The 26,278-nt window shown below is 44.3% G+C and overlaps 1 protein-coding gene across 1 annotated transcript in view; it reads right to left on the bottom strand.

The window, feature by feature from the left end:
• The window catches only part of SVOP (SV2 related protein), a 55,599-nt gene that overhangs the window by 15,131 nt on the left and 14,190 nt on the right, over positions 1-26,278 (bottom strand). The window contains exons 4-8 of the mRNA XM_019649065.1: positions 20,025-20,149; positions 7,827-7,890; positions 5,805-5,930; positions 3,846-3,974; positions 1,523-1,596 (exon numbers count right to left, since the gene is read on the bottom strand). Of these exons, the coding sequence (XP_019504610.1) occupies positions 1,523-1,596; positions 3,846-3,974; positions 5,805-5,930; positions 7,827-7,890; positions 20,025-20,149 (518 nt within the window). The remainder of the gene's footprint in view (positions 1-1,522; positions 1,597-3,845; positions 3,975-5,804; positions 5,931-7,826; positions 7,891-20,024; positions 20,150-26,278) is intronic.

Genomic DNA, 26,278 nt, shown 5'->3' with positions numbered 1-26,278 from the left:
CAAAACGACAGCAACTTGTCTGTTCCCCTTCCCCCAATTCCCCAGCACTGTTCCCATCCCCCCAATTCCCCAATAAAAATCTTAAAAAAAAAATGTCCTTAGGGTTACAATATATACTCGCAAACTCAGTGATTTCTGTAGTGCGCTAAAATTAAGTCTCTACTCAATTGCTTCAGTATTGGAGTCGTGTCAGCCCAACAGAATCACATGCACTCAAAGATAGATACCCCCAACTCTGTTCCCCCCAACACACTCCCTATTAAAAATCCTACAGACGCCACACTTGTACTGAGCACACAGCAGGTATTTCATAAATGCCTGATGAGTTGATTCAGCTCTTAGGAATGCGGGGGTAGACTTCTACAAATGGAGCCCAGTTCTGTACATTATCAAAGCTTTTCCCTACTGTGCCCTGCAATTGACCACTTTCACCACACTCCCCTGCTAATTAGCACCTCTGCTCAAAGGTGACTAGGAGAGTCGAGAGCTTGTTAGAACACAACACAAAGCCTTACCCAGGCCAGTTTTGTGCACTGTTGTAACGCTGTGTACATGATGTGGTAGAAAGAGAATTGAAAGAATAGCTGTACTAGTTGACTAGTTGTGGGGTTCAAGGTAATGACTCTCTGCAAATGCCCCCCTCCAACCTCTGCCAATGGCTGTTATTTAAGAAAAGTAGAACAAGATCAGGACTGAAATTTCTAAGAATGCCCAAGTTGACCCAATCAGTGGTTCCCAAAATATGGGCCCTGTGCCACTGGTGACATCTAAGGCAATAGTGGCGGAGCAGAGAACTGATATGGCATAAATATGAAATCTCATTGTGAAAAAAAAATTACCTTTTACATTTCCTTTCAATTCTTTTGATTGTATCCCAAAGCTTACTTGAGTCATGAGTTACTTATGTTAATGAGTCCTTAGCACCTCCCCTCTCTGTCTGTTGTTGTCTTTTTTTTTTTCTTTTTTAATTTTATTGGGAAACAGCCATGGTCATTGATTACACATTGCTTTCATGCTACAATGGCCTGGTTGACTCTTTCAAGGAGGGTGCAGCTCACAGTGGCCCATGCGGGAATTGAGCCGGCAACCTTGGTGTTATCAGCACCACGCTCTAACCACCTAAACTAACTGGTGACCCCTATCTCTGTCTCTTAAATACAATCACTCAATGCCTTGGCAAACCATCAGCCTAGCTTCTTTTTACTATATTTCTTTAAGAGCACCTACTATCTATGGCCTGAAATTAAAGGTGTTTTTTTTCTTTAAAGCATACATATAGTTTCTTTTAAAAAAGCATTTATCTGAGTAAAATGTGAGTCAAATTAAAGAAAAAGACTAGGAAAATAATACTAAGGTGATATCTGGATAAGACAGAAGTCAGGAAAAATGATGCTCAAACTACTGAATTTTGCAAATGCTGCCTGAGATCAAAAAGTTGTCTGTGCTTGGTGTTAAAACAAATAAAACAAAACCCAAAGCAGCACAAATGAAGGGGATCAAAGTGTCAAGAAACGGCTCTTACCATATAAACCACAGCAACAAGGTCGTCCATCTAATGTGGGGCGTGAAAAGGTCCCTCATTTTGCCTCGGTCTTCCTGTTTCAAGACAAAAAAATGCGGCTTACTCTCCTCCCTTCCAGATGTGTAGGCACTGGCTGGTGGCTGGAGACGCGTGGACACCCATGGCTGAGACGGAAGTTTCTGGTGGGCTGGACACCCAGCCTCCGAGAACCCAGGACCCAAATCCACAGCACACAGTTCCCCAGCCCAATGCAGCCAATACGGCCCCTTCAGCCAGGACCGGGCAATGTCCAGAGGCTTGGTTCTGGAGGATGGAGACATTCCGCAGGCCCCACCCAACCAGACCCCTTGGGTTTGGCCCCCCCTGAGGGCTCTCAGGTGGTCCCATGGATGCAGAGAACAGAAAACCAGTCCAAGGGGTGTCCAATTATTTCATGTCTTGTCCCCAACTCTAGGTCAAGGTAACAAAAACTAATGAGCTGATCATCAATTCACCAAAAGCCAATTTGCCAAAAGATTGATTAAATGACCCATTTGCCCATTTCATATAATTTGCTAATTTATCAAATCTTTCGCTTACAATGTTCTTTTAAAAATATATTCTATGATTAATTATATTCTTAGATATAGTTAATGAACATATTTTTCTTAGTAGCAGTTTGAGAAATGCTTACTTATTTAAACATGCTCAAAGTGAAAAAAACCAAAATTACAGACCATGGGTGATTTAGTCTGTCTATGAATAATGTCTTCATGAATACAGATAGTTTTATAATACAGTCTTCAATAAAAGACAGCATTCATTAAGTATGTTTATTGAATATATTTGAGAATATCTGTATTTACAGAATATATTTTGGTATATTTATAGAGAGAACATATTGATAAACAAATGTATTAACATGTACATAGGGAAAATATATACCTATTTACTAAATACATTAAAAGACAATAATCCTTAAAACATGTTTTTGGTCAATTGATATATTGGCAAGTTAACCCAGGAAAATTTGCTTTTGGAGAATTGGCCTGCTTCTGGTAAGCCCTTTGCTTCTTTTTTGCTTTTCTCAGGATTCACCTCCCTCTTGGAGCCTTCCGGGACCACTGTGCTTCCCCAAGTGCATTTGGGTATGTCTCCTGGCCTGTATATTGTCAGACCATGCCAAACACCTCCTTTCTTTCTTTCTTTCTTTCTTTTTTTTAAGATTTTATTGGGGAATTGGGGAAGGGGACCGGCCAAGTTGTTCTTCAATCTTCGTTGAATCTGGCTTCCCGTCGGCAGCTTGTAGCCTCTAAGCTCAAGGTGCTGTGTTCAACTTAATTGCGGATGGGAATAGCCACCATCCCATGTGGGAGTCAAACCAGCAGCCTCGTTGTTAAGAGCGCATGCTCTATCCACTGAACCATCCGGTCGGCAGCTCAGTTCAGGGTGCCAAGTTCAGTCTTAGTTGCGGGTGGATGTAGGCCACCATCAAACAGGCAATCTTGTTGTTACACCAGCTGAGCCATTCTGCCACCTGTTGGCAGCTCAGCGACTGCTCAGCTCGGGTGCAACATCACTGGCCCATGTGGGAATCGAACCGGCAGCCCTGTTGCTCAGAGCTCACGCTCAAGCCAACTCTTAACCAACTGAGCCACTCGCCCGGCCCTCAAACACCTCCTTTCAATTTGGTGATATTCCATTCAGTTCTTTTTGCATAACATAGAAACAATCAGAAATATAATTTTATTTTAAAAGATTAATGCCTATACGGTTTGTTGTTTGCTTAAGGGTATTTGCCATGGACAAGAACAGGGACTGCAGCCTTTAATAGGGCTCCCTTCTCCTTAAGTGCGTGGTGCACAAGTGCACACGCACACGGAAGGTGATCATAAATTCTCCCTGTGGTGGATTCCCTGATGGTATTGTCACCTAGAGCGACACACCATCCATTACGGATGTCTACCCAGGCGCGGTTTGGCGGCCTGTATCTAAGTCTTCCTGATGTGGCTTTATTGTCCAGCCTTTGCCCATAAATCATGTTTGCTAATCAGACTTCATGGGCGCTGAAAGTCTAAACTGAAGCAAGAGTAGCTACAGGATCCATTCGCGGACACTGCATTTACACTTCCCTAATCACTAGCTAAATTCTCCAGGTGGCGCTTCTAGGACTTGGCAGTGAAAACACACAGATTGGAGTTGCTCGATTCCCTTTGCTCACTGCACCCCCATCCACTCCATGTACACTCACGAGCACACAGACACGCACATCCCACCCAGGTACACGTGCACCCCTGCACACACAGGGATACCAAGCCGCAGGGTCAGTGGGCCAGGCACTGACCTGTCTGGAGATGATGAGTTTCCCCAGCGGCATGGGGGCTCCGTTTTCTGTTGCTATCCTCTTTAAGGTGGCAATGGCCTTTTCCTGGTTCCCAGACAGCACATCATACCTTGCACTCTCCGGCAGCCACTGTAGGGGACAGGGGACCCAGGCGTGACCGGTTAAGGCAGAACAGAACACTGGGTCCCAGAGACATACTCATTTGTTTGTGGAGATGGTAAGAATAGAGGCTTTGGAGCCAGAAAACTACCCTCAACTCCTGGCTCTGCCATTGAGTATGTTGGCTGTGTGACCTCGGGCAATTACTTGACCTCTCTGTGCCTCTGTTTCCTCATCCACAAAATGGGCATAATCATAGATCTACCTCTTAGTGTTGCTGAGAGGATTAAATAGGATGATGCAGACAAAGTGCTTAGCACAGTGCCTGGAATGGGTTAAATGGTTATTATTGTTGCCGTTCCTGGTACTATTATTCGGTGCTGCTGTCAGAGTTCCAGGTGAAGGTTGAATTACATTAAGACTGCCACCAAAAAAAATATTGGAAAAAAAAAATGACTGCATCATCATCATCATCATCCCCATCCCCATCTCTCAGGAAACTATACTTTACCTGTGTTCAAAATTATCTTGTAAACCAGTCTAAGAGACAGAAAAAACCCAAAAAGACCTTTAGGCCTAAGAGTCCCAATCCCAACTAATTAGATAAATATATTGTTGTAAAATGAAGCAATAGCAATCTATAAAATGGGAGAGTGTGAGACTCGGAGTAAGAAGATCTGGTTCAGATTAGTTCTGTTGCTTATTTGCTGTGTGCCTTTTGACGAGTCAGTCAACCTCTCTGGGCCTCGGTTTCCTCATCAGTAAAAGGAGAATGTAGCAGACATTGCTAATGTCCATTAAAATTCATACTTCCCTTTCCATAGTATAGTGTTGTCCTTGGATATGGCCACCCAGCCAGGAATTACATTTCCTAGCCCCTCTTGCATCTAGGTGAGGCCATGTGACATGCTTTCACCAATGGCCTATGAGCAGAACATTCCTGGCCAAAGCTTTAGGAGGTTAGTATGTGACTCCACCAGCCCTTCCCCAATCTGCATACAGATCACTCCACAGCCCTACAGGACTGCAGAGCTCCAAGCTGGAAGAAACCTGGCCTGGGAATCACATTGCCAAACAGGACCCATTCTAGATTGTCATGTGAGAAATAAACTCCTATTGTGTTAAGTTATTGAATGTATGAGCTTTATTTGTTATAGCAGCTGGTGTCATCCTAACTGATACAGGCACTCATCATAGTCCTACCTCTTATGGTTATTGGGAGGAATAAACACGATAGTGCACGTAAAGAGCCTAGTGCAGAGCCTGCTACTCAGACAATATGGATTGTCATTACCAGGAGTTATTACAAATATTATTTACTATAGATGAGACCTACCTGCCTAAAGGCTTATTTTGGGGCCCACTGGCTGTGAAGTGTTCCATGCATGTGGTCTACACATGAAATGATATGTATGTGGCATGATCCGCCTGGGGGGGTAAAGTTCATGCAGAACGGAGACGGAGAGATCATTTGAGCCCCTAGACGTAGCCGTGTCTGAAGCCAGATATTTAATCCTCTGTCATGTGTCTATCTCTCTCTTTTACTCAAGCCAGTTTGAATTGGGTTTCGGTCACTTGCAATTTAAGAGCCCCAACTATTCCAATACAGTCACCTTAAGTGTAGGTCTTACAGTGGAGGACACAAGGCACCCCCCATTCCCTGCTATCTCCCTAAAGAACATCCTAATGGTGTCTGGAGGAACCCCAGTACCCAGGCCCTGTTCCTTTGTCTCATTTCCTGACTTAGAAAAATAATCTTAAAAGGTGGATTTGGTGGCCTCCTCCTCCACCCTTCCCCACCAAAACACAAACAGCAGAAGGCCACGTGGCAGAGGTTGAGGTCTCTTAAAAGATACCTACAAAACACAGGACAGCAAAGAGGAGCAGCGGGACAGCAGAGAGGATAAGCAGCCAACGCCAGCCCAGGCTGGGCATCACAAACACAGCCAGGATGACCTCGAACACTGTCCCGATGGCCCAGAACACCTGGCACAGGAGAAAGGGGGTTAGTGATGGGGGCAGCGATGGTCGATACAATGAGCAATTTCAGGGTCATTGTAGACAAGGTAATCCATGCGGGGAAAGGGTCCTTGGGGTCAACAAGGTCAGAATAGTCATCACTTTTCCTGTGGTCCATATGGTTGGGCCAGAGCCGCCATCTTGTACATCTCCCGAAGGTGCCATCCACAATATATATTTGCGTGGTGCCAACGGGAGTGTGCAAGGTGGTGGCTCTGGTTAAGGAGATCAATATGATCAAATATCGTGTGAGGCCGACATGGTAGTGGACATGTTGTGTTTTGTCCACTGACATCCATTTCCGCTACCAAACAGAACCTCGTATCCTTTACCAGAACTGCCCTCTGTGGGGCTCAATATCTTCTGTTTGCCTCTCCGTGTAAGGCTCTATCCTTCTTTGTATGGACTGTATCCACACATTTCTAGTTCTTTAGCTTCCCACTGGGTGCAGCCAATGGGGACCCTCACAGGGAGGGAGGGGCGTTGATTCTTCTAGTTCTCTCTCTGCAGGATGGTGATGGGCTGGCTGCTTCCCTCAGCTGAAGGTCACAGCTCCCGTCCAATAGCCCTCACCCTACAACTCATTTCCACCCCCTCCTGCTAATTACTGCCTCCCTTTGCTCCTGCAGGCCTGGGTAGTAGTCACACCCCTGCAAGGACTTTTTTATAAAGAGTCCCCTTGTGAAACCTTCTTCAAATTACCCTAATCTGAGCATGTTATTGTCTGTTGTGACCCTGACATGGACAACTATTGTCCATTCCAAAACTGGTCCTTTAGCTACCCCAACAGTTCTGGGAGCCCCCAAGAGTGTTCCTAAACCCCCTTGCTTAAATAAGCCACAGTCCATATCTGTTGCTGACAATCAGGGTGACAGTCAACACGTCTAACTACTGGGATAGCACTGACCAATCAGAATGGACATACACTCCCCCCACCTCCCACCATGACTATGCCAGCAGTTAACTCTTTAGTTGCTGGATCGTGAAGAGTTCTAGGGGGGTGTCCTAAGAGATGATGGGGTGTCAGGTGATGAGGGGTAGTCAGGGTTCAGGATCAGCTGTCACAGATGCACTTCAATATTTAAACAATTGGTTCATCCATACCAGTGTGGACCAGCCGGCTACCATCCTGACTGATCAGGGTTAGATGCCGTCAGGATAGTTAAGTTGGGCTGTGGGGTCAATGTGATCAATGTTGTCAGTGTGGTCATGGTGACTAGGGAGGTCAGAGTGGCATCGCGGTCCTCGTTGTGGACATTAGTGTCCAGCGGGAACAAATAAACCATTCTGCCACTGCATGGAGGAGGGGCCGTTGGGCAGCTGTGTATTTGCCCTGAGATCTTCCAGATAATAGTTGGAAAATGGGTCACAGGACCCAGGGAGAAGGGGGGCTTCAGAGGGACTGGCTGGACCAAGAGAGTTTTAAGGCAGCAATGGACCACAGAGGTGACCTAGAACAGAGATCCCAGACAAAACACGGGTAAATTTAGGTACAAACAAGGGTAGAAGGTGATGATATGGGTGGGGTTGGAGGAGTAGGAAGCGTTGGCTCCACTTAAGCTGCACCATTCAGCACCAACTCTCAGATAAAAGCCATTTCCAGTTCAAGAACGACATACCGCCTCCCTGTCACCATTTTTTTTTAAGGGATAGTAGATTGAATTTTCTTGTCAGTTGAAGAACTTATCCATATTTTAAATCAACCATGTCAAAAGTCAATATAACTGATCTGTTTAAGTCTTTGCATACTGAGTCTGTTATATTTTTCTTAACCTCCCCTTTCCTTGCCCTGTGGCTCAAGACACCTGAGAACCTCCTGCCAAAGACCGGGAATTCTCTAGAAACCCAGCCAACCCTCCTTACCTCAATCAGCAAAATACACTTAGCTCTGGCTTTCATGGGAAGGAACTCAGCATACAGCGTCACCCTGGGAAAGTAAAGAGAGAGAAAAGGAGGTGAAGGTCAGGACTGAGGGGAAGATTGCTACCGCTTTCTAAATTTCTAAGCCAACATTCCTCCGTGTGTGGTCCACGGATCACTTACATCAGAATTTCCTGGCATTGATGACTTTCTATGTGTGTAGATCCCCAGGTCCCGCCCCAGACCTTCAGAAACAGAGTCTCAGGGGTGGGGCTCTGGCATATACATTTGAAAATAACTCCCCATATGATTCTCAAATTTAATAATTGCTACCACCAAGCCCTCCTCACACGCCAGTGTGAAAATAGGGTGGTGGGACGATGGGCAGCTTCATTCGAGAGCCGTTCCTCAGGTTTTCCCTTCCGCTCAAGTCCTGAACAATCTTAGAATACAGGTCTTTCCTTCTGTAGGGTGCCTCTCATCTTGGGTTCATCTGCTATCTCCTTGTGACCAGACTCAGGCCATGATTTGTTGGCAGGAACCCCAGAGAAATGATACCAGCTCTTTCCAGTGCCTGAAATCAGGGGACACCAGGTCAGCCCGTCGTATCACCGGTGATATTAACCTTCATCACCAGATCAAGTTGGTGTTTGACAGATTTCTCCATCCTGAAGTTACCGTTTCTCCATTTGTAATGACTAACTTTGTAAGGGAACATTCAGAGATTATGCCGATATGCTCTTCCCGATCGAACCTCTACCCACCAGCTTAAGCATCCCATCTATTGACTATTTCTGCCTGAATCATCCACCACAATGATGGCAACAAATCGTATTTTTATTTCCATTATTCCATCTACAGATATTAGTCGACATCCAACTATAAGGAAGAGCTTTCCCTGCTCCCCTTTATCTATCTATCTATCTATCTATCTATCTATCTATCTATCTATCTATCTGTTCATTTAACTGGTAAGGACTTGCGGGTTTCTATTTTATTCAGTGGATTGTAATCCATTACTGCCATTATTATTCTGATGCTCAGACTGTCCCAGATCTGGCCAGTGAAAGCCCTTTTAAGCTGATGCCTATGTCTTTTTGACATGTCTCCATTCCTTGATCTCTTTCTCACTTTCTGGCACAAAAAGATGTCCAGCCTCATCTTGCACTTCCCTTGCCCCAGCCATGGAATCAGTCATTTTTCTAGGGAGCCCTGGCTCCTATTGGTAGAGGATGGTATTTTGAGACCAAGATCTGGCTGCTTGGTGTGCTCGTTGATAAGGGGATGTCATTGCTTCTAGGATTTCTCAGTGGACACAGTTAAGAGAGCTATCTATCTATCTATCTATCTATCTATCTATCTATCTATCTATCTATCTTATCCATCCATCTCTGTGTCTCTCCATTTCTCAATCTCTCTCTCTCCCCCACCATACATGGACACCATATACCTATATCTGTTTTTATATATATACCTATCTGTGTATATGTGGTTTGTAAAAAAAAAAAAAAAAAACAACGAGGGCTGGCTGAGTGGCGTGTTGGTTAAGAGCTGGCTTGGGACACCAGAAGGCCCCGGTTCGGATCCCACATATGAGGGCCAGTGACACTGCCCTCCGCAGCTAAGATGCTGAACAACAGCTCAATCTGGAGCTGGGCTGCTGTGAGTCGCCAGCGACAGCGTAGGCTGCAGCCCCTGCTGCAGTGGGTTGCCATGGGCTACCGTGTGTAGCCAGCAGCCAGCATGAGCGGCCAGCAGCCGCAGTGAGCGGCCGTCCAGAAGCCGGCGACTGATCTGCCTCGCCCGGGAAGAGCGCAATGATGGTGCCAACTTGGGCCAGTGAAGCAACATCCTCCACAACTAGACTGAAGAACAAAAGGACAGCAACTTGTCTGTTCCCCTCCCCCCAATTCCCCAGCACTGTTCCCATCCCCCAATTCCCCAATAAAAATCTTTAAAAAACAACAACAATGAGTTCATACTGATACTTTCAATTCTAGCCCAACCAGAAGGTTGGGTTCTTTCTAACCTTTTCAGTTTCCATGTTGGTAATTCCCTTCTCCAACACTGAGAAATCCGGGTCTCATTATCTTCTGTGTATTTACTTATCTGCTCAGTTGATTTACTTGTTGGCTCAATGTTACCAATGCCTTAACTGCCCTGGCAACCTCCTCCATCCACTGCCTCCAGTGGACAGGCTGGGAAGAGAAGGAAACTTGCAGGCCACATCCCCATGCTGCCTTTGTTTTGCTAGGAAAAGGAGGCCTTCTCTTTCCCCTCATCTCCCACCTAAGCCAGGCATCTGAGCTACTCGGTGGCCTCATGTTACTCTCCTGGATCCTATGGGAGGTGGGGGGAGAAGGAAGCTAATTTCCATGAACTCTTTAGAGGCAGATGGTGCTGGTGACCCATCTAGATTTCTTGGAATCCCTTTACTAGGTCAGTGTGCCCACCTCCCAGCTGCTGCTGCTAACGGCTCACGCTTGCAACCCTCTCTTAGGATTGCTCTGCAGCGATTGGAGCTGCCTCACCACAGAAGTACCTTCTCCAGAGAGCAGGCTGAAGGCTGGTGTTGGGTACAAAAGGCCCATCTTCCGTACCTCAAGGTGGGACAGACTCTGTGGAACAACCGAACCTCCTGAGCTCCCTGTGGGATCAGGCTGAGTCTAGACTTCCCCTGAAACCATATCCTTGCTTGACTTCTTCCCTTCACCTTTCTTGCATCTTTCATTCTTTTCCAGGCTCCTCCTGAGAGCATTCCCTGAATAAACCACTTGTACAAGAATCTCTGCCTCAGTCTGTCTGTTTCTATGCAAACCAACCTACATCAGCTAATCCTGTAGAGCATCTAACTTGTTAAAAGTTGGCCTCAGCCATACCATGGAGGTTTAGAAATAGTTCTGTCACCAGGAGAAGTCCTTCTTAGAGTGATTACGAAAGGCACCTCTGTCCAGAGAAGGAAAATAATTCCTCGCATACTTCAGAGGAAAGGCTGGGGCTTTAATAGTTCAGATATACCATATTTCCCCATGTATAAGACGCACCTTAATTTGGGGCCCGAAATTTGAAAACAAAATGTATTACATAAAATTATTGAACTCAAGTTTTATTCATCATAAAATTCATACAACTCCTCATCACTGTCAAAAAATCTGCAACCACTATATAAGACACACCCAGTTTTTAGACCCCAAAGTTTTTGAAAATGGGTGCGTCTTATACATGGGGAAATACGGTACCCTATTTAGAGAAAAGAATGGGAAAAAAGTCAATGTCATCTAGTCTCCCCTAGCAGGGTATTTTATTATATTCCCTCTCTGTCCTGATTCATTCCTTCTCTCTCTCTCTCTTTCTCTGAACCCCGCTAGCTGAGATCATATCCAACAATTGTGAACCCTATTTGTTATTTGATTTATAAACACTTCCATGCTATTTTAAATCCTCTTACACACATATAGTCTATCATATGCATGAATAATAGCTACCTTTTATTGAGGACCTACTATATGCCAAACACCATTCTAGATATTTCACATGGATCATCTACTCAATAAGCATTGCAAGTGAATGAGGTTAGGTAAGTATAATTTCCAGTGTGTGAGTGTGTGAGTGTGTGAGTGTGTGAGTGTGTGTGTGTGTGTGTGTGTGTGTGTGTTTGTATCTTTAACCTCCATTTTCATATCTGTATCTATCTATGTCAGATAAGTTGTTAGTTGACCAGGATCACACAACTAGTAAGTTCATAAGTGGAAGAGCCAAAATTTTAACCCAGGTCTGTCTATACTATGTAGCCCATCAATCACTTCCCTATTTGGATGGTTTCACAATTATAAACAATACTTCCATAAACATCTTTAGGCTGAAATATCTATATTCACATGGTTTTCTTAGGATAGAGTCCTGTAAGTAGAATTTAAGTCAAAGAGTATGCATATTTTTAAGACGTACATATGTATATACTTATATATACAAAAGTGGTTCCCAAAAAAGTTGTTCCAACTTGTATTCCTACAATACCTCTCTCAACAAAAGCCATTAGGAATTTTATTAACTCAGTTTTGAAAACAGGGACCAAGATTACAAAAGATTACAGTGGTCACTGTAATCTTCTTTGAAATTTTATTCTATTCTCCAAAAGGTGAGCTTATATTATTTTTAAAAATCAATGATAATAATAAAATGAGAAGTATGTTTACCTGTACCCTACCAAATTAGAGCCAAACGACTAACCTTGCGAAAATGTGCAAAAGCGTATTCTAAGGGCAAAGCTATTCCTGTCCTTAGATGTCAAGGATTTCTTTTTATAATGAACCTGTAGCGTGCAGTCTTTTTTTAAGTTACAGAAGTAGTACATGAATCCATTCTCATTGTAAGACAATGTAGCAATACATAAGTATACAGAGTATGTGATGGTCCTCTCATTTCCCTCCCCAAAGCCATTATTACCAGCAGTTTGCAATCCTCCAGCCCCTTCTCTACATAAATAAATACATTTAAGCAAAATAGTATGTTTCTTTTTTCTTCAATTCCCTTCCCCTTCCTCCCTCCGTCCCTTTCTTCCATCCTTCCGTCCTCCCTCCAGCCCTTCCTTTCTTTTCTTAACACATGCAGCATACTGTCTGTGTTCCACCCATACAAATGCCTCGAATCTTACGCTTCACCACTAAACCTCCAGTTGCCAGTACCTGTCACTCTTCCCTGAGTGCTTTCTCTGGTCATTAAAAGATGCTTTGCCAATATGTATGGCTGGCCATAAGTGCTAAGAATTTAACCTTCCCCGGAGCAGCCCTCAACTCGTCCCTTGAACGGGATAATTTGGAGATGTATGCTGCAGTGTCGCCCAGAGTAAACAACTACAGTCAGCCCTTGAACAACACCGGTTTGAACCGGGTGGGTCCACTTATACACAGATTTGGGCCCTTCATACCCGCTGGTTTCACATCCGCAGGTTTAACCAACCTCAGGTGGAAAACTATTTTCACATTCCCAGCAGCAGTTTCCCATCCATGGATAGAAAATACTGTTTGCCTTCTGTGGTTGGGTGACTCGATCTGACGATGCAAAACCTGTGGGTATGAAGGGCTGACTGTACTTAAGTTTTGGGGGAGTCAAAAGTTATACTTGGATTTTTTACTGTGCTGGGGTGGGTGCCCCTAACCTCCATGCTGTTCCAGTCAACTGTACTTGCTCTTGAATCTGTCAGGGTCTGTTTCCAATAAGACAGGTAGAAAATCTTTCCATATTAACATCCTGCAGATCTACTGCATTACTTCTTAACAGCTGCAACCCTGCTGATTAATACTTAGATTGTTTTCAATTTATTGTTTTTGCAACCTATGCCATAAGACACATCTTTTCCTGTAATTGTTGTGCCCTGCACTTGGCCATTATTCATAGCAGTTCATAACGCAAATGAGCTGTTTGATCTTCATCCAAAGTGTGGTGAGTATTACAATCACACTAAAGAATAAAAGAATGAGCAATGAAATTAGCAATGCCAAGAAGCAGCTGCTACTGGTGTAAACATACCCCTACTGCAAATAATTGCATTTACAGCACTTGGACAATTAGAAATTGACCATTTGGATCATGTGCTTGGGAAGAAATGACCTGTGATCTCCAATGGCATTTGTGCTTAGTCTTTGGAGGAAAGACATGCTCAGGACAGGTTGTGAGCAAGCTCATTCTAGACACCAATCTGAAGAACCTTCTAATGGTCACATGTCTTGTTACGGAGACCACTTCATGGATGGGGTAGAAGCTTGATCACTGCACTGTACACCTGAAGTTGATGTTGTATAATATTGTATGTCAACTGTAAGTGAATATATAGAGAGAGTCACAGGATGTGGAGTATAGTGTGGGAGTGGAGTCAATGGAATTGTAATAGAGATGTATGATATGGGGGGAGGGGAGTGGGGCAGCGGATTGGGGGAGGGGGTTGTCACTTTGAGGGGTAAAAAGTATAACTATTGCACTGTGTTGTACAGCTGAAACTAATTTTTAAAAAATGTATATTCCACAATAAAAAATAAAAAAAACAACCTTCTGAGGCAGGTTTCAAGGTAGAACGAACAGGTGGGCGGCTACCTGGGGCATGCATCTATAAGAGCAGCTAAAACACAAATAGGATTCCAGGTAACAAAAGTTTCCATCCCCGCCTCTTAGGTAAGTGGCATTTCTGCTGAAGCACACAGCACCCTCTACTGGAAATAAGAAATGATGTGCCCAGATGCCCACCTGCATCTTGAATTTTTTTGTGTGAGGCGGTAGGCGCAATTAGAGGCAATTAGAGGTTTTGTTTTGTTTTGTTTTTGGGGTGCTTATTTACATTCCTTAAAGTGTCTACAACAAAAATGTATTGTTTGTAATGATAAAAATAACATTACATTTAACTCCCTTGCTTGAATTAAAGTCTCTTTCTTCTTAATGTTGCTTCATAGACAAAACAGAATTATTTGGCCTCCTAAATGGGAGTTCTCTTTCCTGCTTTAATTAAAGAGAGAAGCACCTGTTCTACATTTGCAAAATGATCTCCAAATCAGTACCAGGGACCCAATGGTTTACTCAGACTTGACTGTGGAAGCTCAGAACTCGTTCCCAGTATTTGTTCAAGTGGAAGAGTTTTGGCATGAGACAGACCTGGATTTGAACCCAGTTTCTCCATATGGTAGATGGTTTGCGAAAGTTGCCCCACTATTTTTCCTTCCTGTGTCTGTGCTCCCTTGCAATGTGAATTTGCAGCTCACTCCATCCAGAGTCTATGTCCCCATCCCTTGACTCTGAGCCTTGTGGCTTGCTTTTGATCAACAGAATGTAGCAGGAGTGATGTTGTGCCAGTTCCAGGATTAGGCCTCAAGAGGCTTTGTGGCTTCTGCGTGCTGCCCGGGACTCCTGCCTGGGTGCTTTGTGATCAGGTACGCAGGCTAGCCATCTGGAGGATAAGACGTGGAGCATAGAGGAGCCAGCCGTGGCCATGCTAGCCTAACCCCCACCCCCATCCAATTCACCAGTTGACTGAAGACACATGAGTAAGATGAGTGAGCCCTGCTGAGACCAGAACAACCGAACAGTGAACTGCAAAATCGTGAGTGAAATAAATGGTTGTTTTAAGCCATAAGTGTTGGGCTGGTTTGTAACAAAGTAAAAGGTAACCCCTAACCTCCACTTAATAACCATCTGACCTTAAGCAAGTCACTTATGATCTCTGAGCCTGTTTTCTCATCTGTAAAATAGCAATAATAGGATGGTTAAGGGACAAGATGAGGTCATTTGCAGAGAGCACTTAGCATAGTACCTAGCACTTGGTAAGCACTCAATTGACATTATCATCACATCATCATCATCACTCTTAATGTTATTGTTGTTGTTATCACCAAGAACCTATGTGAAAAATTACTTTGGGAAAAGGAAGAAAGGAAAGAAGAAAGAGAAAGGTACAGATCAGGGCAGGGGGATGGGCTCCTTAATAATAATACAATTTGTGTATGAGATGATGGATATTAACTAAACTTATTGATGTAATCATTTTGCAAGATATGTAAGTCAAGTCATGCTGTCTGACAAACTTATGCAGTGATGTATGTCAATTATATCTCAATAAAACTGAAAGAAAACTTTAAAAAGAGTTAAATAATAATTTGTATTTTTACTGAAAATTCAGAGTGCATTGTAAGGACTTCTGATTGTTGGGCTTTTAAAAATTATACAGCAAATTTTTATTCATATGGTTTTGTGAGGTGGTGCAACTGGATAAAGCTATTCTAAATGAATGAAAACTCTTAGTTACATTTAATTGCATAAAAATATCTTCAACTAAATGTTTCCAAATAATGAACTTAGGGGAGCCATTTTTATAAGCAGATAAGAACACTGCATAATTAAAACGATTATTTTTAATGTAAATGAATGGAGTGAAAGTGCTGGGAAGCCAGTGGCTCTCCTGGGTGGCTAAATACCTCTTCTGTAATTTTGTTTGTGGTTTTCATTTGCTCTCCTCCTGGACAAAAAGCTATAGAATAGAGTAGTTAAGAGAATACGTTTGGAGGGTTAAATGATGTTTCCATCTCAGCTCTGCCTTTTACTAGCTGTGTGACGTTGGGCATGTTACTAAACTTCCAAGTTAAAGTCCCAGTTTTCTTACCTGTGAAATGGAGACAATAATATCTGTGTTAGGGTTTTGTGAGTTTTAAAATAGTCATGTGTATAAAGCACATGGTGCCTGCAATGTAGTAATAGCTCAATAAACAAACGGAAAGGATACTGTAGTGTTCGATAAATGAACAGCTAAATGGGGAGGCATGACATCTGGGGTGTGGGGTAGGGAGCAGGTAGGCAAGCTGAGGACCCTCAGGACATAAGGGTAAGGGGTAAAGGCACTCCCAACCGCTCTGTGTCCCTTACTTTATTCCCCTGGTGTCCTGTCCTCTCTCCCCAAAGATCTCTCCTCTTTGCAGTTTTAGGAGGTGGTCTTTCTCTCTTCTAGCTACTCTGTCATTGCAATTCCATTGCTTACAATCTTCCAGAGGTTCCTGAAAATGTCTGGTCTGCTGATGGCACCCTTTTCTTGCTTTCCAGCACTGTTAAAAGATCTAGTCCATTTCTTATACCTTTTCTTTCATTTCCAGAAAATGTGGAGGAAAAAGAAGTAGAAAACAGTGCTTCTCATGCCACCATTTTGAACAAGAATCGCTGTGGACATTTTGACTATTCAGTGGCTCTCCCTTTCCTCACAGGGGAAGGAAATCCAAGGGGTTGTCTGGAGGCTGGTTCTGCCGTCATCTACCTGAGTGTCCCAGGGGAAGGAAATTTCATGTGTACTTCTGTGAGCACCTTTCTTGCAGCCACTAGGGGACAATTGTCCCCTGGTCAATGAACAGCTCATGAATGGGGCAGTGGCTGTGTCTGCAGAAATTCCTGGAGTTGGACCAGAAGTACAGCACATTGGCCACAAGTCCCTGCCAGCCCATATTTATAAGCTTGGCTTAATGGCCTCTGCTTCAAGCTCCAGTGGTTCTTAAGCTCATCCCAGATCCAGGAGGATTTATCAAATGCCTACTCTGCAGTCCTGTGGGATCGATAAGGCATCAGGGAGGGAGGGACGGAGGAGAACTGAGACCCATTCACTGTCCCTCCAGTCTCTAAGTGGCAGAAAGAGCCTGGGGATTTGATCCCGTGTTAAATCCATGTGGTCACATCCCCTCCCCTTCCCATGTGTTCTGTCTACAGTTACACACTGAATCCACTGTCCACCACGCTGACACTTAGAGCTTCTTACCAAAGCCTTCAGCAGACCAGATGCATGCTAACGTTTATTGACTGTTCTGCCAGGCACTGTCCTGGGCACTTTACATGTATTGTTATTTAATATTTTACGTGACTTAATGGTGCAGGTATATTATCATCCCCATTTTAAAGATGAAGAAACCGAGGTATAACCTTGGTGTTATGAGCACCGTGCTCTAACCACCTTGGCCAACTGGCCATAACACCAAGGTTGCCAGTTCAATTCCCACATGGGCCACTGAGCTGCACCCTCCATAACTAGATTGAAACAACTACTCGACTTAGACTCTGGGCAGCTGGTTAGCTCGGGTGGTTAGAGCACAGTGCTCATAACACCAAGGTTGCCAGTTCGATCCCCACATGAGCCATGGAGCTGCACCCTCCACAACTAGACTGAAGACAACTACTTGACTTGGAGCTGATGGGTCCTAGAAAAACACACTGTTCCCCAGTAAAATTTCTTAAAAAGAAAAAGAAAGAAAGAAACCACGGTATAGAAAGGTTTAATGACTTGCCTAAGGTCACACAGCTATTATGTGTCAGAGTCAGAATTCAAACCTGGATGATCTGGTTTCAGATCCAGTGGTCTAACCACACTACCTCAGCATTAGCATCACCCTTTTAGGTCACCTGTCCCCAGTTGCGACACTCACCAGGCTCAAGAGGTCAATCACTAAACTGTTGATGCTCAGAGGGAGGGACTGCAGTGGTGCAACGCCTAGCTCCTCACCCACCAAGGCCGATCTTACTATTACCGCCGTCAAAGAACCAACCTGCCAGGAACAGAGATGAATGTGGAGCCCCCAGGATGGAACCATCCCATGTCACTTGGTGGCAAGTTATTTACATTGGACTCCTTCCATTTCAGACGGAGCAGTGATTCATCTTCACCAAAACTGGCACATATTCTGGATACTGGTTTGCCTTTCTTGCCTATAGGGTCTCCGCCAGCACCACGATCCGAGGGCTTTGAAAGTATTTGACCCGTTGACACAGGATCCCACACAATAGTGCACTGGACCAAGGGAGCCAATGTGTAATAAAGAAGACGCCACAGCGGGTATAGGACCATGAAGTCCACGGTCCGGTCACATACGTTGCCACCCTGAAGCTGCTGGCCTGAGAGAGTGATGGAACAGTCTTTTGAAGGTGCCCCCAAGGCATCAGCTTGCAGATGATGCCCTGTGAGGACAGGGTACTATTTCTAGGACACAATGCACCCTTTAGCCAAGGGCCATTATGGGGTGCTATGTAGAAGGAATACATGGTTCTGGAAATCAAAGGGTTGAAGTAGGAGTGGTCTTCATTGCCATCATTCCCAATGAATGACCCCATTGGGGGAATTTGTACTTCCTCCATCCTGCAACTTTGGCCTGGCATTCAAGGCTTTAACAAGCTCCCCCTGGTCTACCGGTTCAACCTCAGCTTTAGTTCTCACATATCTCAGCCTGACAAGCGAACCAACTTGGAACATTAGCTATACAGCTTCCTCTTTTCTTGTATTTTCTTTCTTATGAAATAGCCTACATCTTCCCCAACTCCCCTCCCCGTGAGTCTTTCCAAATCCTTTACATTATTTTTTTTAATTAAAAAAAAAAAACCAGTCCTTTACATTCTTAATAGCAAGGTAGTAAATTCTATGGTTAGAACCCAGGCTCTGGAGTTGGACCGCCCAGGTTCAGATTCTGGCTCTGCCTCCTGCTGTGTCTCCTGGGGCAAGTGATTTCTCTCTGTGTGCCTCAGTTTCTTTATATGTAAAATGGGATTAATAATAGAATTTACTGGATGGGGAAATTTGGGAGGGGTTAAATGAGATAATCTGGGTAAACTGTTTAGAATTGCACCTTCCTGTTAGTAAACACTAAATATTGGCTACCCTCATCCTTTAGGGCGGGGTCAACATACTTTTCTATAAAGGGCCAGACAGTAAATACTGGGGGTGCCAAAAAAAATGTATGCAAATGGACACTGGTCAACGTTGCTCAAGCAGTACTTTGCCATAATCAGAAGTGTCTAGATGCTGATGGGAACCACTATGAACACCCGTTGTAACTGCAGAAGTCAAATGTGACTTGTATTCATATTTTGTTGTCAGTATATATTGAGTATTACAATTTTAGTACAGTTTTTTTTTCTTAAAATGTGTATGCATTATTTTGGCACCCTCTGTATTTCAGGGTTTGCAGGCCACAGAGTTTCTGCTGAGACTACTCTGTTGCTATACCATGAACATGGGCATATGTAATATGTAAATGAATGAGTGTGGCTGTGTTCCAATAAAACCTTATTTAGAGAACCAATGAGCACATTGGATTCAGCCCACATGACATCGTCTGTCAATCTCTGCTTTAGGATTCCCCAGTCTCCCAGGAGAGAGTGACTTCTTCCTACAACTCAGACTAGTCTCAGTACCTTAACAACAGCGACAACACAATAACACCCAACTCAAATCGTAAGCCCCGCCCCCTGCCTCATGCTTACATTAGAAGCGGTGAGAAGCAGCATGCATAATGGTTATGAGCACGGATGTTGCAGGCAGATAAACTCGGGTTCTTAGTCCCACCTAGACACGGTGTGACTTGAGCAAATGATTGTACCCACTGAGTCTGTTTCCTCAACTGTAAAACAGAGATGGCAATAACTCACACTTTCTGGGCCTGCTGTGATGTGTCCAAGAGAAATGTCCGATCCATGCTACATCTACTCTTTTCATGATGACTCCCCACTTATGACCTTCCAGCGATTGTGTTGCTTTTGTTGTTGCTAATCATCGCGATACTTATATTGATGCTCTTCTCTGGTTGCATCATAGCTCCTGATACCAAATGCCCCATACACCATCTTCACATCCCTCAAGGCCATGAATATAGTTAACTAGCTGCCTGGCTGGAAGGCCAAAGCGGGGTATTTACTTACGACTGGGGGACCCCTCCGATCCCGAAGCCCACCAGGCCCCGGAGCACCAGGATCCAGCTGTACACAGGTGCGAAAGCACTGAGGATGCCATAGTAGAGAGTCCAAAGAACGCTGATCTTCAGCCCCTGCAGAGAAGGGAGATACCAGGTCACAGGGCTTCTTAGCACCTCCAGGTCCCATGGCCCCTGCTCATGTTGAAAGTCACCAATAGGGTCATGTTGAAGGTAACCCACACAGCCAAGGGGATGCCAGGAGTTCCTCTATATGAGTGGTGCCAACCCCTAGGGGTTATGTGGCAAAATCGGGGGCATTCTTGGTTGTCCCAATGATTGGCATTTAATAGCCCGGGCTCAGAGATATCAGATGTCCCACCATGCGTGAGACCCAATAAAGACTTGTCCTGTGTCCTGAACCCTCTCAGATCGAACTTTCCACCCCACTGTCATGCAGCTGAAAACTCTGTTGGTGATTATGTACACCTAGACTTTCATTCTATTTTATATGGAAACAGGATTCTTTTTTTTTTTGGCATAGTTTGAATATACTACACTTAATTTTTCAGGAAGGCAACTTCCAGGTAAATCAAAGAAAGATTGATTTTCGTTTTATCTGGAAATTTACGAAATTGTTCATCATTTCAGAAAATTGCGTTGTCAATGGCAACGCTGTATGTGGTGTTTGAGTCACTGCGGAAACACTTCAGTATCTGTCTGCATTCACAGGGCTTTGGTGTGTATCTATGAATAGACTGATCAGAATCGCATTTCCAAATATCAAATATAAAGAAAAAACATCAACATGATTCAGTTAAATACAGCTTACTTATAATCAGGGGCAAATATTAACTTTTTCCTCTTATTATCTAAGCAGAGTTGTACATGAATATTTGCATATTGAAAATAATCTTATTTTATTCATTACCTCCTTTAAAAAAGTTCTCCCTCATGTCTTAGAGCATTATAACTGATTTTTAAAAATTATTTTTATTGTGAAATACACATTTTTAAGAATTAGTTTCAGCTGTACAACACAGTGCAATAGTTATACTTTTTACCCCTCGAAGTGACAACCCCCCTCCCCTAATCCGCTGCCCCACTTCCCCCCCACCCAATATCATACATAACTGACTTCTTTTTTAAATGATGGGAGAGGCTATTTCATTTTACCTTTGAAATTATTTCTGGGTAATTAAGAAACATTATTAACATCAAGCTGCAAGAAACAGAAAATGTATATTCCTGGAGAGTTAATTACTCTTAGATATTGAGAAAAAATTGAGGGTAAACATTTTTTTTTAATTGGGGAATTGGGAGAGGAGAACAGTGTTAGGGAATTGAGGAGGGGTACCAGCCAAGTTGTTGTTCTTCAGTCTTAGTTGTGGAGGGTGCCAGTCGCTATCTGGCTGCCCGTCGACAGCTTGTGGCCTCTAAGCTCAAGGTGCTGTGTTACAATCTTAGTTGCAGGTGGGTGTAGCCACCATCCCATGTGGGAGTCGAACCAGCAGCCTTGTTGTTAAGAGCGCACGCCCTATCCACTGAGCCATCTGAGCGGCAGCTCAGCTCAAGGTGCCATGTTCAGTCTTAGTTACAGGCGGGTGTAGCCCACCATTGAACAGGCAGTCTTGTTATTAGGAGCACATGCTCTCACCAGCTGAGCCATCCTGCCACCTGTTGGCAGCTTAGCTCGGGTGCAGCTCACTGGCCCATGTGGGAATCGAACCGGCGACCCTGTTGCTCAGAGCTTGCACTCTTAAGCCAACTCTAACCAACTAAGCCACTCAGCTGGCCCAAAGGGTAAACATAATTTAATTTAAATGATAGTTTTTATATCACAACCAACACCAAATATATAGAGAGTAAAATGTAAATTTTAGGTGAACTTGAGACCTGCAACATGAAGTGTGGGCAGGTCTCTCTCTGAAGCACTCCTTCCACCTCCATGGTTGAGTTCCGTCTCCAGCCCCACTGGGGACACTTTAGGGGAAAAGCATGAAGCATGTGATTTTAGCTTTAAAATCTTAAATTGAATTAAAAGGACTAAAGAGGACATTTGGAGGTCTACCAGATGATTTTGAGTCTCTTGGGAAACAATTTTAGGTGGTAAAGAGAATATTTTAAATGACTTTGAATCACCTTGCAAGACAGCGATTCCTTTTTCATTTTAATCTTCATTCTTCTGAGTATGTCCAAAAGGAAGTATCCATGTGGTGCTAGCCTGTCTTAAACACCCTTTTAAACACCTACTAATCTCTCTTTTTAACAGAGAGGGCAGTGGGGCTACCATAACGAGCTAGAACTTAATAACATTGCTTTATTTTCACTGTATTTATTTTTGCAGCTATTTCCTTCGAGCAATTGTTAGCCTATTTAAGACTCTCTATAGTTTCTTTTCAAAAAAAATTTCATTTCATTAACAAAAGCAGTTTATGCAAAGCAAGATACTGTGTGTACATAAGAGAAAAGGTAGGATGGGAATTATTAAAGTAGGAAGCCCTGGATCTGTTGCAATAATAATAAAGAAACATTTCTGCACCCTTAAACCCATGACTATGAAATCGGTACCTGCCACATATATATTTAATTCCTTTCTTTAGGCTTAAGCTAACTCAATAAAGATTTTCTTTCTTGGAACCCAAGGAGTCTTGAATCAGAAACAGGACATCATTAGAACCAGAAAAAAGGAAAGACATGAAAAGGGAAGGGAAGGGAAGGGAACAGAGCAGGAGAAGAGTGGAGCTGAGAGAAGAGGGCACCCAGATTGGGGCATGGGCGCTAAGCCTCCCTCGCGGAGATGCTGGGAGCCGTATTACCCCAGTGGGGTCACTGGTGACTCCCAAGCCAGGCAGCACAGACAGGCACGTTGACCAGTCCTGTTGGGTCACAGCAGATGGCAGCTGGCTCTGCATTTGCCTGCTGATGCTAGCGCTTTCCAACTGCCCAGAAAATGAGGACTCAGCAACCATTTGTAAGTACTGTCATGGCTATTGCAAAGGCACAGGCACTTCCAGCGAGTCCCAGCCAAGCACTGCTTGCAGAAACGTCCTTTGGGCTTCTCTTTAACTACGCTGTCATTCTACCTAACATCTGTTCTGCCTTTTAGATTGGTAGCCCCTCCTTTCCTCCCCCTTCCTTCCTTCCTTCCTTCCTTCCTTCCTTCCTTCCTTCCTTCCTTCCTTCCTTCCTCCCTCCCTCCCTCCCTCCCTTCCTTCCTTCCAATTTATTTATTGAGCATCTCTTTTATGCCAGGCTCTAGAAATAGGTGCATAGACATTATACATTTGTTAATTTGCTCATTCAATGATTCATTCAACAATAAGCATGTATTGAGTGTGTGCTGTATGCCAGACACTAGAGTACTGACGTATATTATTTATTCAATATATGTGTACTTAACATCAGCTGTGTGCCCAGCACTAGACGTACTGATATGTATCATTCATGCATTCACTCATTTGTTCACTGTGCATGTATTGAGCACCTGCATGTAATGTGAGCCTGGCCATCAAGGTACTATTACTCATTCATTCATTTGTTTACTATGCACACACTGAATGCCTGCTGTTTGCTAGGCACTGGGCTTTGTCCCAGGCTACAGCAGAGGACATGACAGTCTGAGTCTCTGACTTCATGGAACTTTCATTTGCATTTCGACTATTACATCAATACACTGGATCCTCACAGCCACCTTTGGGAAGAGGTAATTTTCATTTCCTCTTTACAAATGAGCACAGCGAGGGTTGAAGTCGTTGAGTGATTTGTTCAGGGTGAGCAGAGTCCAAACTGGAGCCAGGATTTCCAATCCCAAATGCTGCACTGCAGCCAGGCCCCTCCTCCAGGGCCTTTGATGGGTCCCTGTTACCTCTGGCAGAGAACACCCTACACCATGCAGGTGTAATGCAGCAAGGGCAGGTGGGCCTGGGTGGATGGGAGAGAACGTGCTCTGTCTTGTCAGCTTGTACAGCCCTGGCCAAAAATTACCATCACAGAATGTTACCATCCCAGGCGCCTCAATAGCCCAATTAAAAAAAAACAAAACCCGAAACTCTTTTTACTTGTATGCAAACCATGTCATTTTTAAAATGGAGGCAACTGATTTGAAATCCTGTAAAGCATTGTATGGGATAAAGAAAACACATCTGTGGGGGGCGGCTGGTTAGTTCAGGTGGTCAGAGCGCAGGCTCATAACACCAAAGTTGCCGGTTCGATTCCCACATGGGCCAAGGAGCTGCGCCCTCCACAAGTAGATTGAAGACAACGACTTGACTTGGAGCTGATGCATCCTGGAAAAACACACTGTTCCCCAATAAAATTTCTTTAAAAGAAGAAAGAAAGAAAGAAAGAAAGAAAGAAAGAAAGAAAGAAAGAAAGAAAGAAAGAAAGAAAGAAAGAAAGAAAGAAAGAAAGAAAGAGAAACACATCTGTGGACAATATTTGGCCCATGGCTCATCAGTTTGCAACCTGTACCCTGGAAAGGCTTCCAGCTCCTGCTCCAAGGAACTGAAAGTCTTGCTACCACTTGGGTGCCAGGGCTGCCACCCCCAAGAGGAGCATGCCACTAGCATCATCGTGAGCACTGCTCAGTCACCTACAGGGCTGTCTGACTCTTAAACCCGCTGATAGCCTCCAATCATGCTCAAGTACAAGGAAAATAGTCACAGGGCAAGGAGACCTGGGGACCTTCAAAATATTAAAATGAGGGGCCTAGTGTCTGCCAGTCACCTCCTTTTCCTCCTTAGAGATAACACGGACCTATAGCCAATGAACTAGATAGTGACCTGATCTTATTCCAAAATTGTTTTTCTTTGCATCCCAGCCAATTACAGTTACCACTGATTGCGGCTAACCATGCATCAATAAATACTATTCTAAGTACATTGTATACATTACTTATTAAATCCTTCCAACAGCCCTATGAGGTTCTACTGCTGTCAACCCTATTTTGCAACAGGCTCAGAGAGGTGAAGGAACTTGCCCAAGGTTACCTCGCTCTAGGAGTCACCAGGATGTGAACCTGGACATGTTTATCTCCATCCCTTCAAGGCCACATACCCACAGTTGCCCTTCCTTTCCGTGGCTGCCGTAAGCCCCCAAGGCTGTAGAAACTTCTGTGGGGATCGAAGTGGCTCACTGAGTCCCAACCCCATATGGGATTCCCCTGCAAAGTCACGCAGCAGACGCCCTCACAGAAACCTCCCATCTGGGCGAAGACAGATCAAGGAGTGAAGAGGAGATTTGGGGCACTTGCTAAAGCTCATCAGCTGCCCCACTCGCCCGCTGTTCCTGGAGGAGTTCTGGGGACAGGTTATAATTAGTGCCTGATCCATCTTCCCGGAGGTTGGGCCAGAATTCCATGCGGGAGATGAGAGGGCTCTGCAGTCTGGGGGTGCTTTCTCTCCTCTGTCTCTGGTCACGCCAGCTTTACAATGGCTAGAATTTAGTCAGCTGGTCAGGAGAGCTGGAGGACCACTCAAGGCTGTCCCCCAACCTTCATCCATTTGGGATGATGGACGTCCTACTTATCAACTGAATTCTGGGGGATAATTGAGTTACGTCCCCCAGCAGCCAAGGTCAGAGGGAAGGATGTGGACCCTGGAGCCAGATATAACTGCATTTTAACACTGGCATTGCCAGTGTTGGCACCATGAGCTTGGCAAATGGTAGGAATAATAATGGACATTGATGAAATGCTTCCTCGGGGCCAAGAGCTTTCTGTGCAAGGACCCATTTACTTCTCATAGCAGCCCAATGGGAGCAAGTATCATTATTGCATTTACAGATGAGGAAACTGAGGCACAGGGAGGTTGAGTAACTTGCTCAAGGTCATGCAGCCTATAAGTGGAGAAGCTGGGATTTGAACCCAAGCAGTCTGGCCTCAGAGTCCATGCTTTTCACAATGATGCCAAGTCAGTATTTCATGTGTCCAAATGAGCCCCTTAGGTAAATACTGAAAGGAGGGTTGAGGAGTCCCAGGTGATGGAGTAAGATGATGAAGAACTAAGTCTCCACAATACAGCAGCTTGGCACTGTTTGCGCATTCCTTCTCAATACTTGTTTTCTCAACCTTGGCACCATTCACATTTTGGACCTGGTAATTCTTTGTGGTGGAGATTCTCCTGTGTACTCTGGGATTTCAAGTAGAATCTCTGACCTCTACTCACTAGCTGCCTGTGGCACCCCTCGCCTCAAGTTGTGACAACCCCAAACACCTGCAGGCATTGCTAAATGTGTGTGTGTGTGTGTGTGTGTGTGTGTGTG

The sequence above is a fragment of the Hipposideros armiger genome, unplaced genomic scaffold (genome assembly GCF_001890085.2).
Source record: "Hipposideros armiger isolate ML-2016 unplaced genomic scaffold, ASM189008v1 scaffold_129, whole genome shotgun sequence".
In the NCBI taxonomy this organism is placed as follows: domain Eukaryota; kingdom Metazoa; phylum Chordata; class Mammalia; order Chiroptera; family Hipposideridae; genus Hipposideros; species Hipposideros armiger.
The sequence above is the reverse complement of the archived record's forward strand: the minus strand, read 5'-3'. Positions and strand labels throughout refer to the sequence as shown.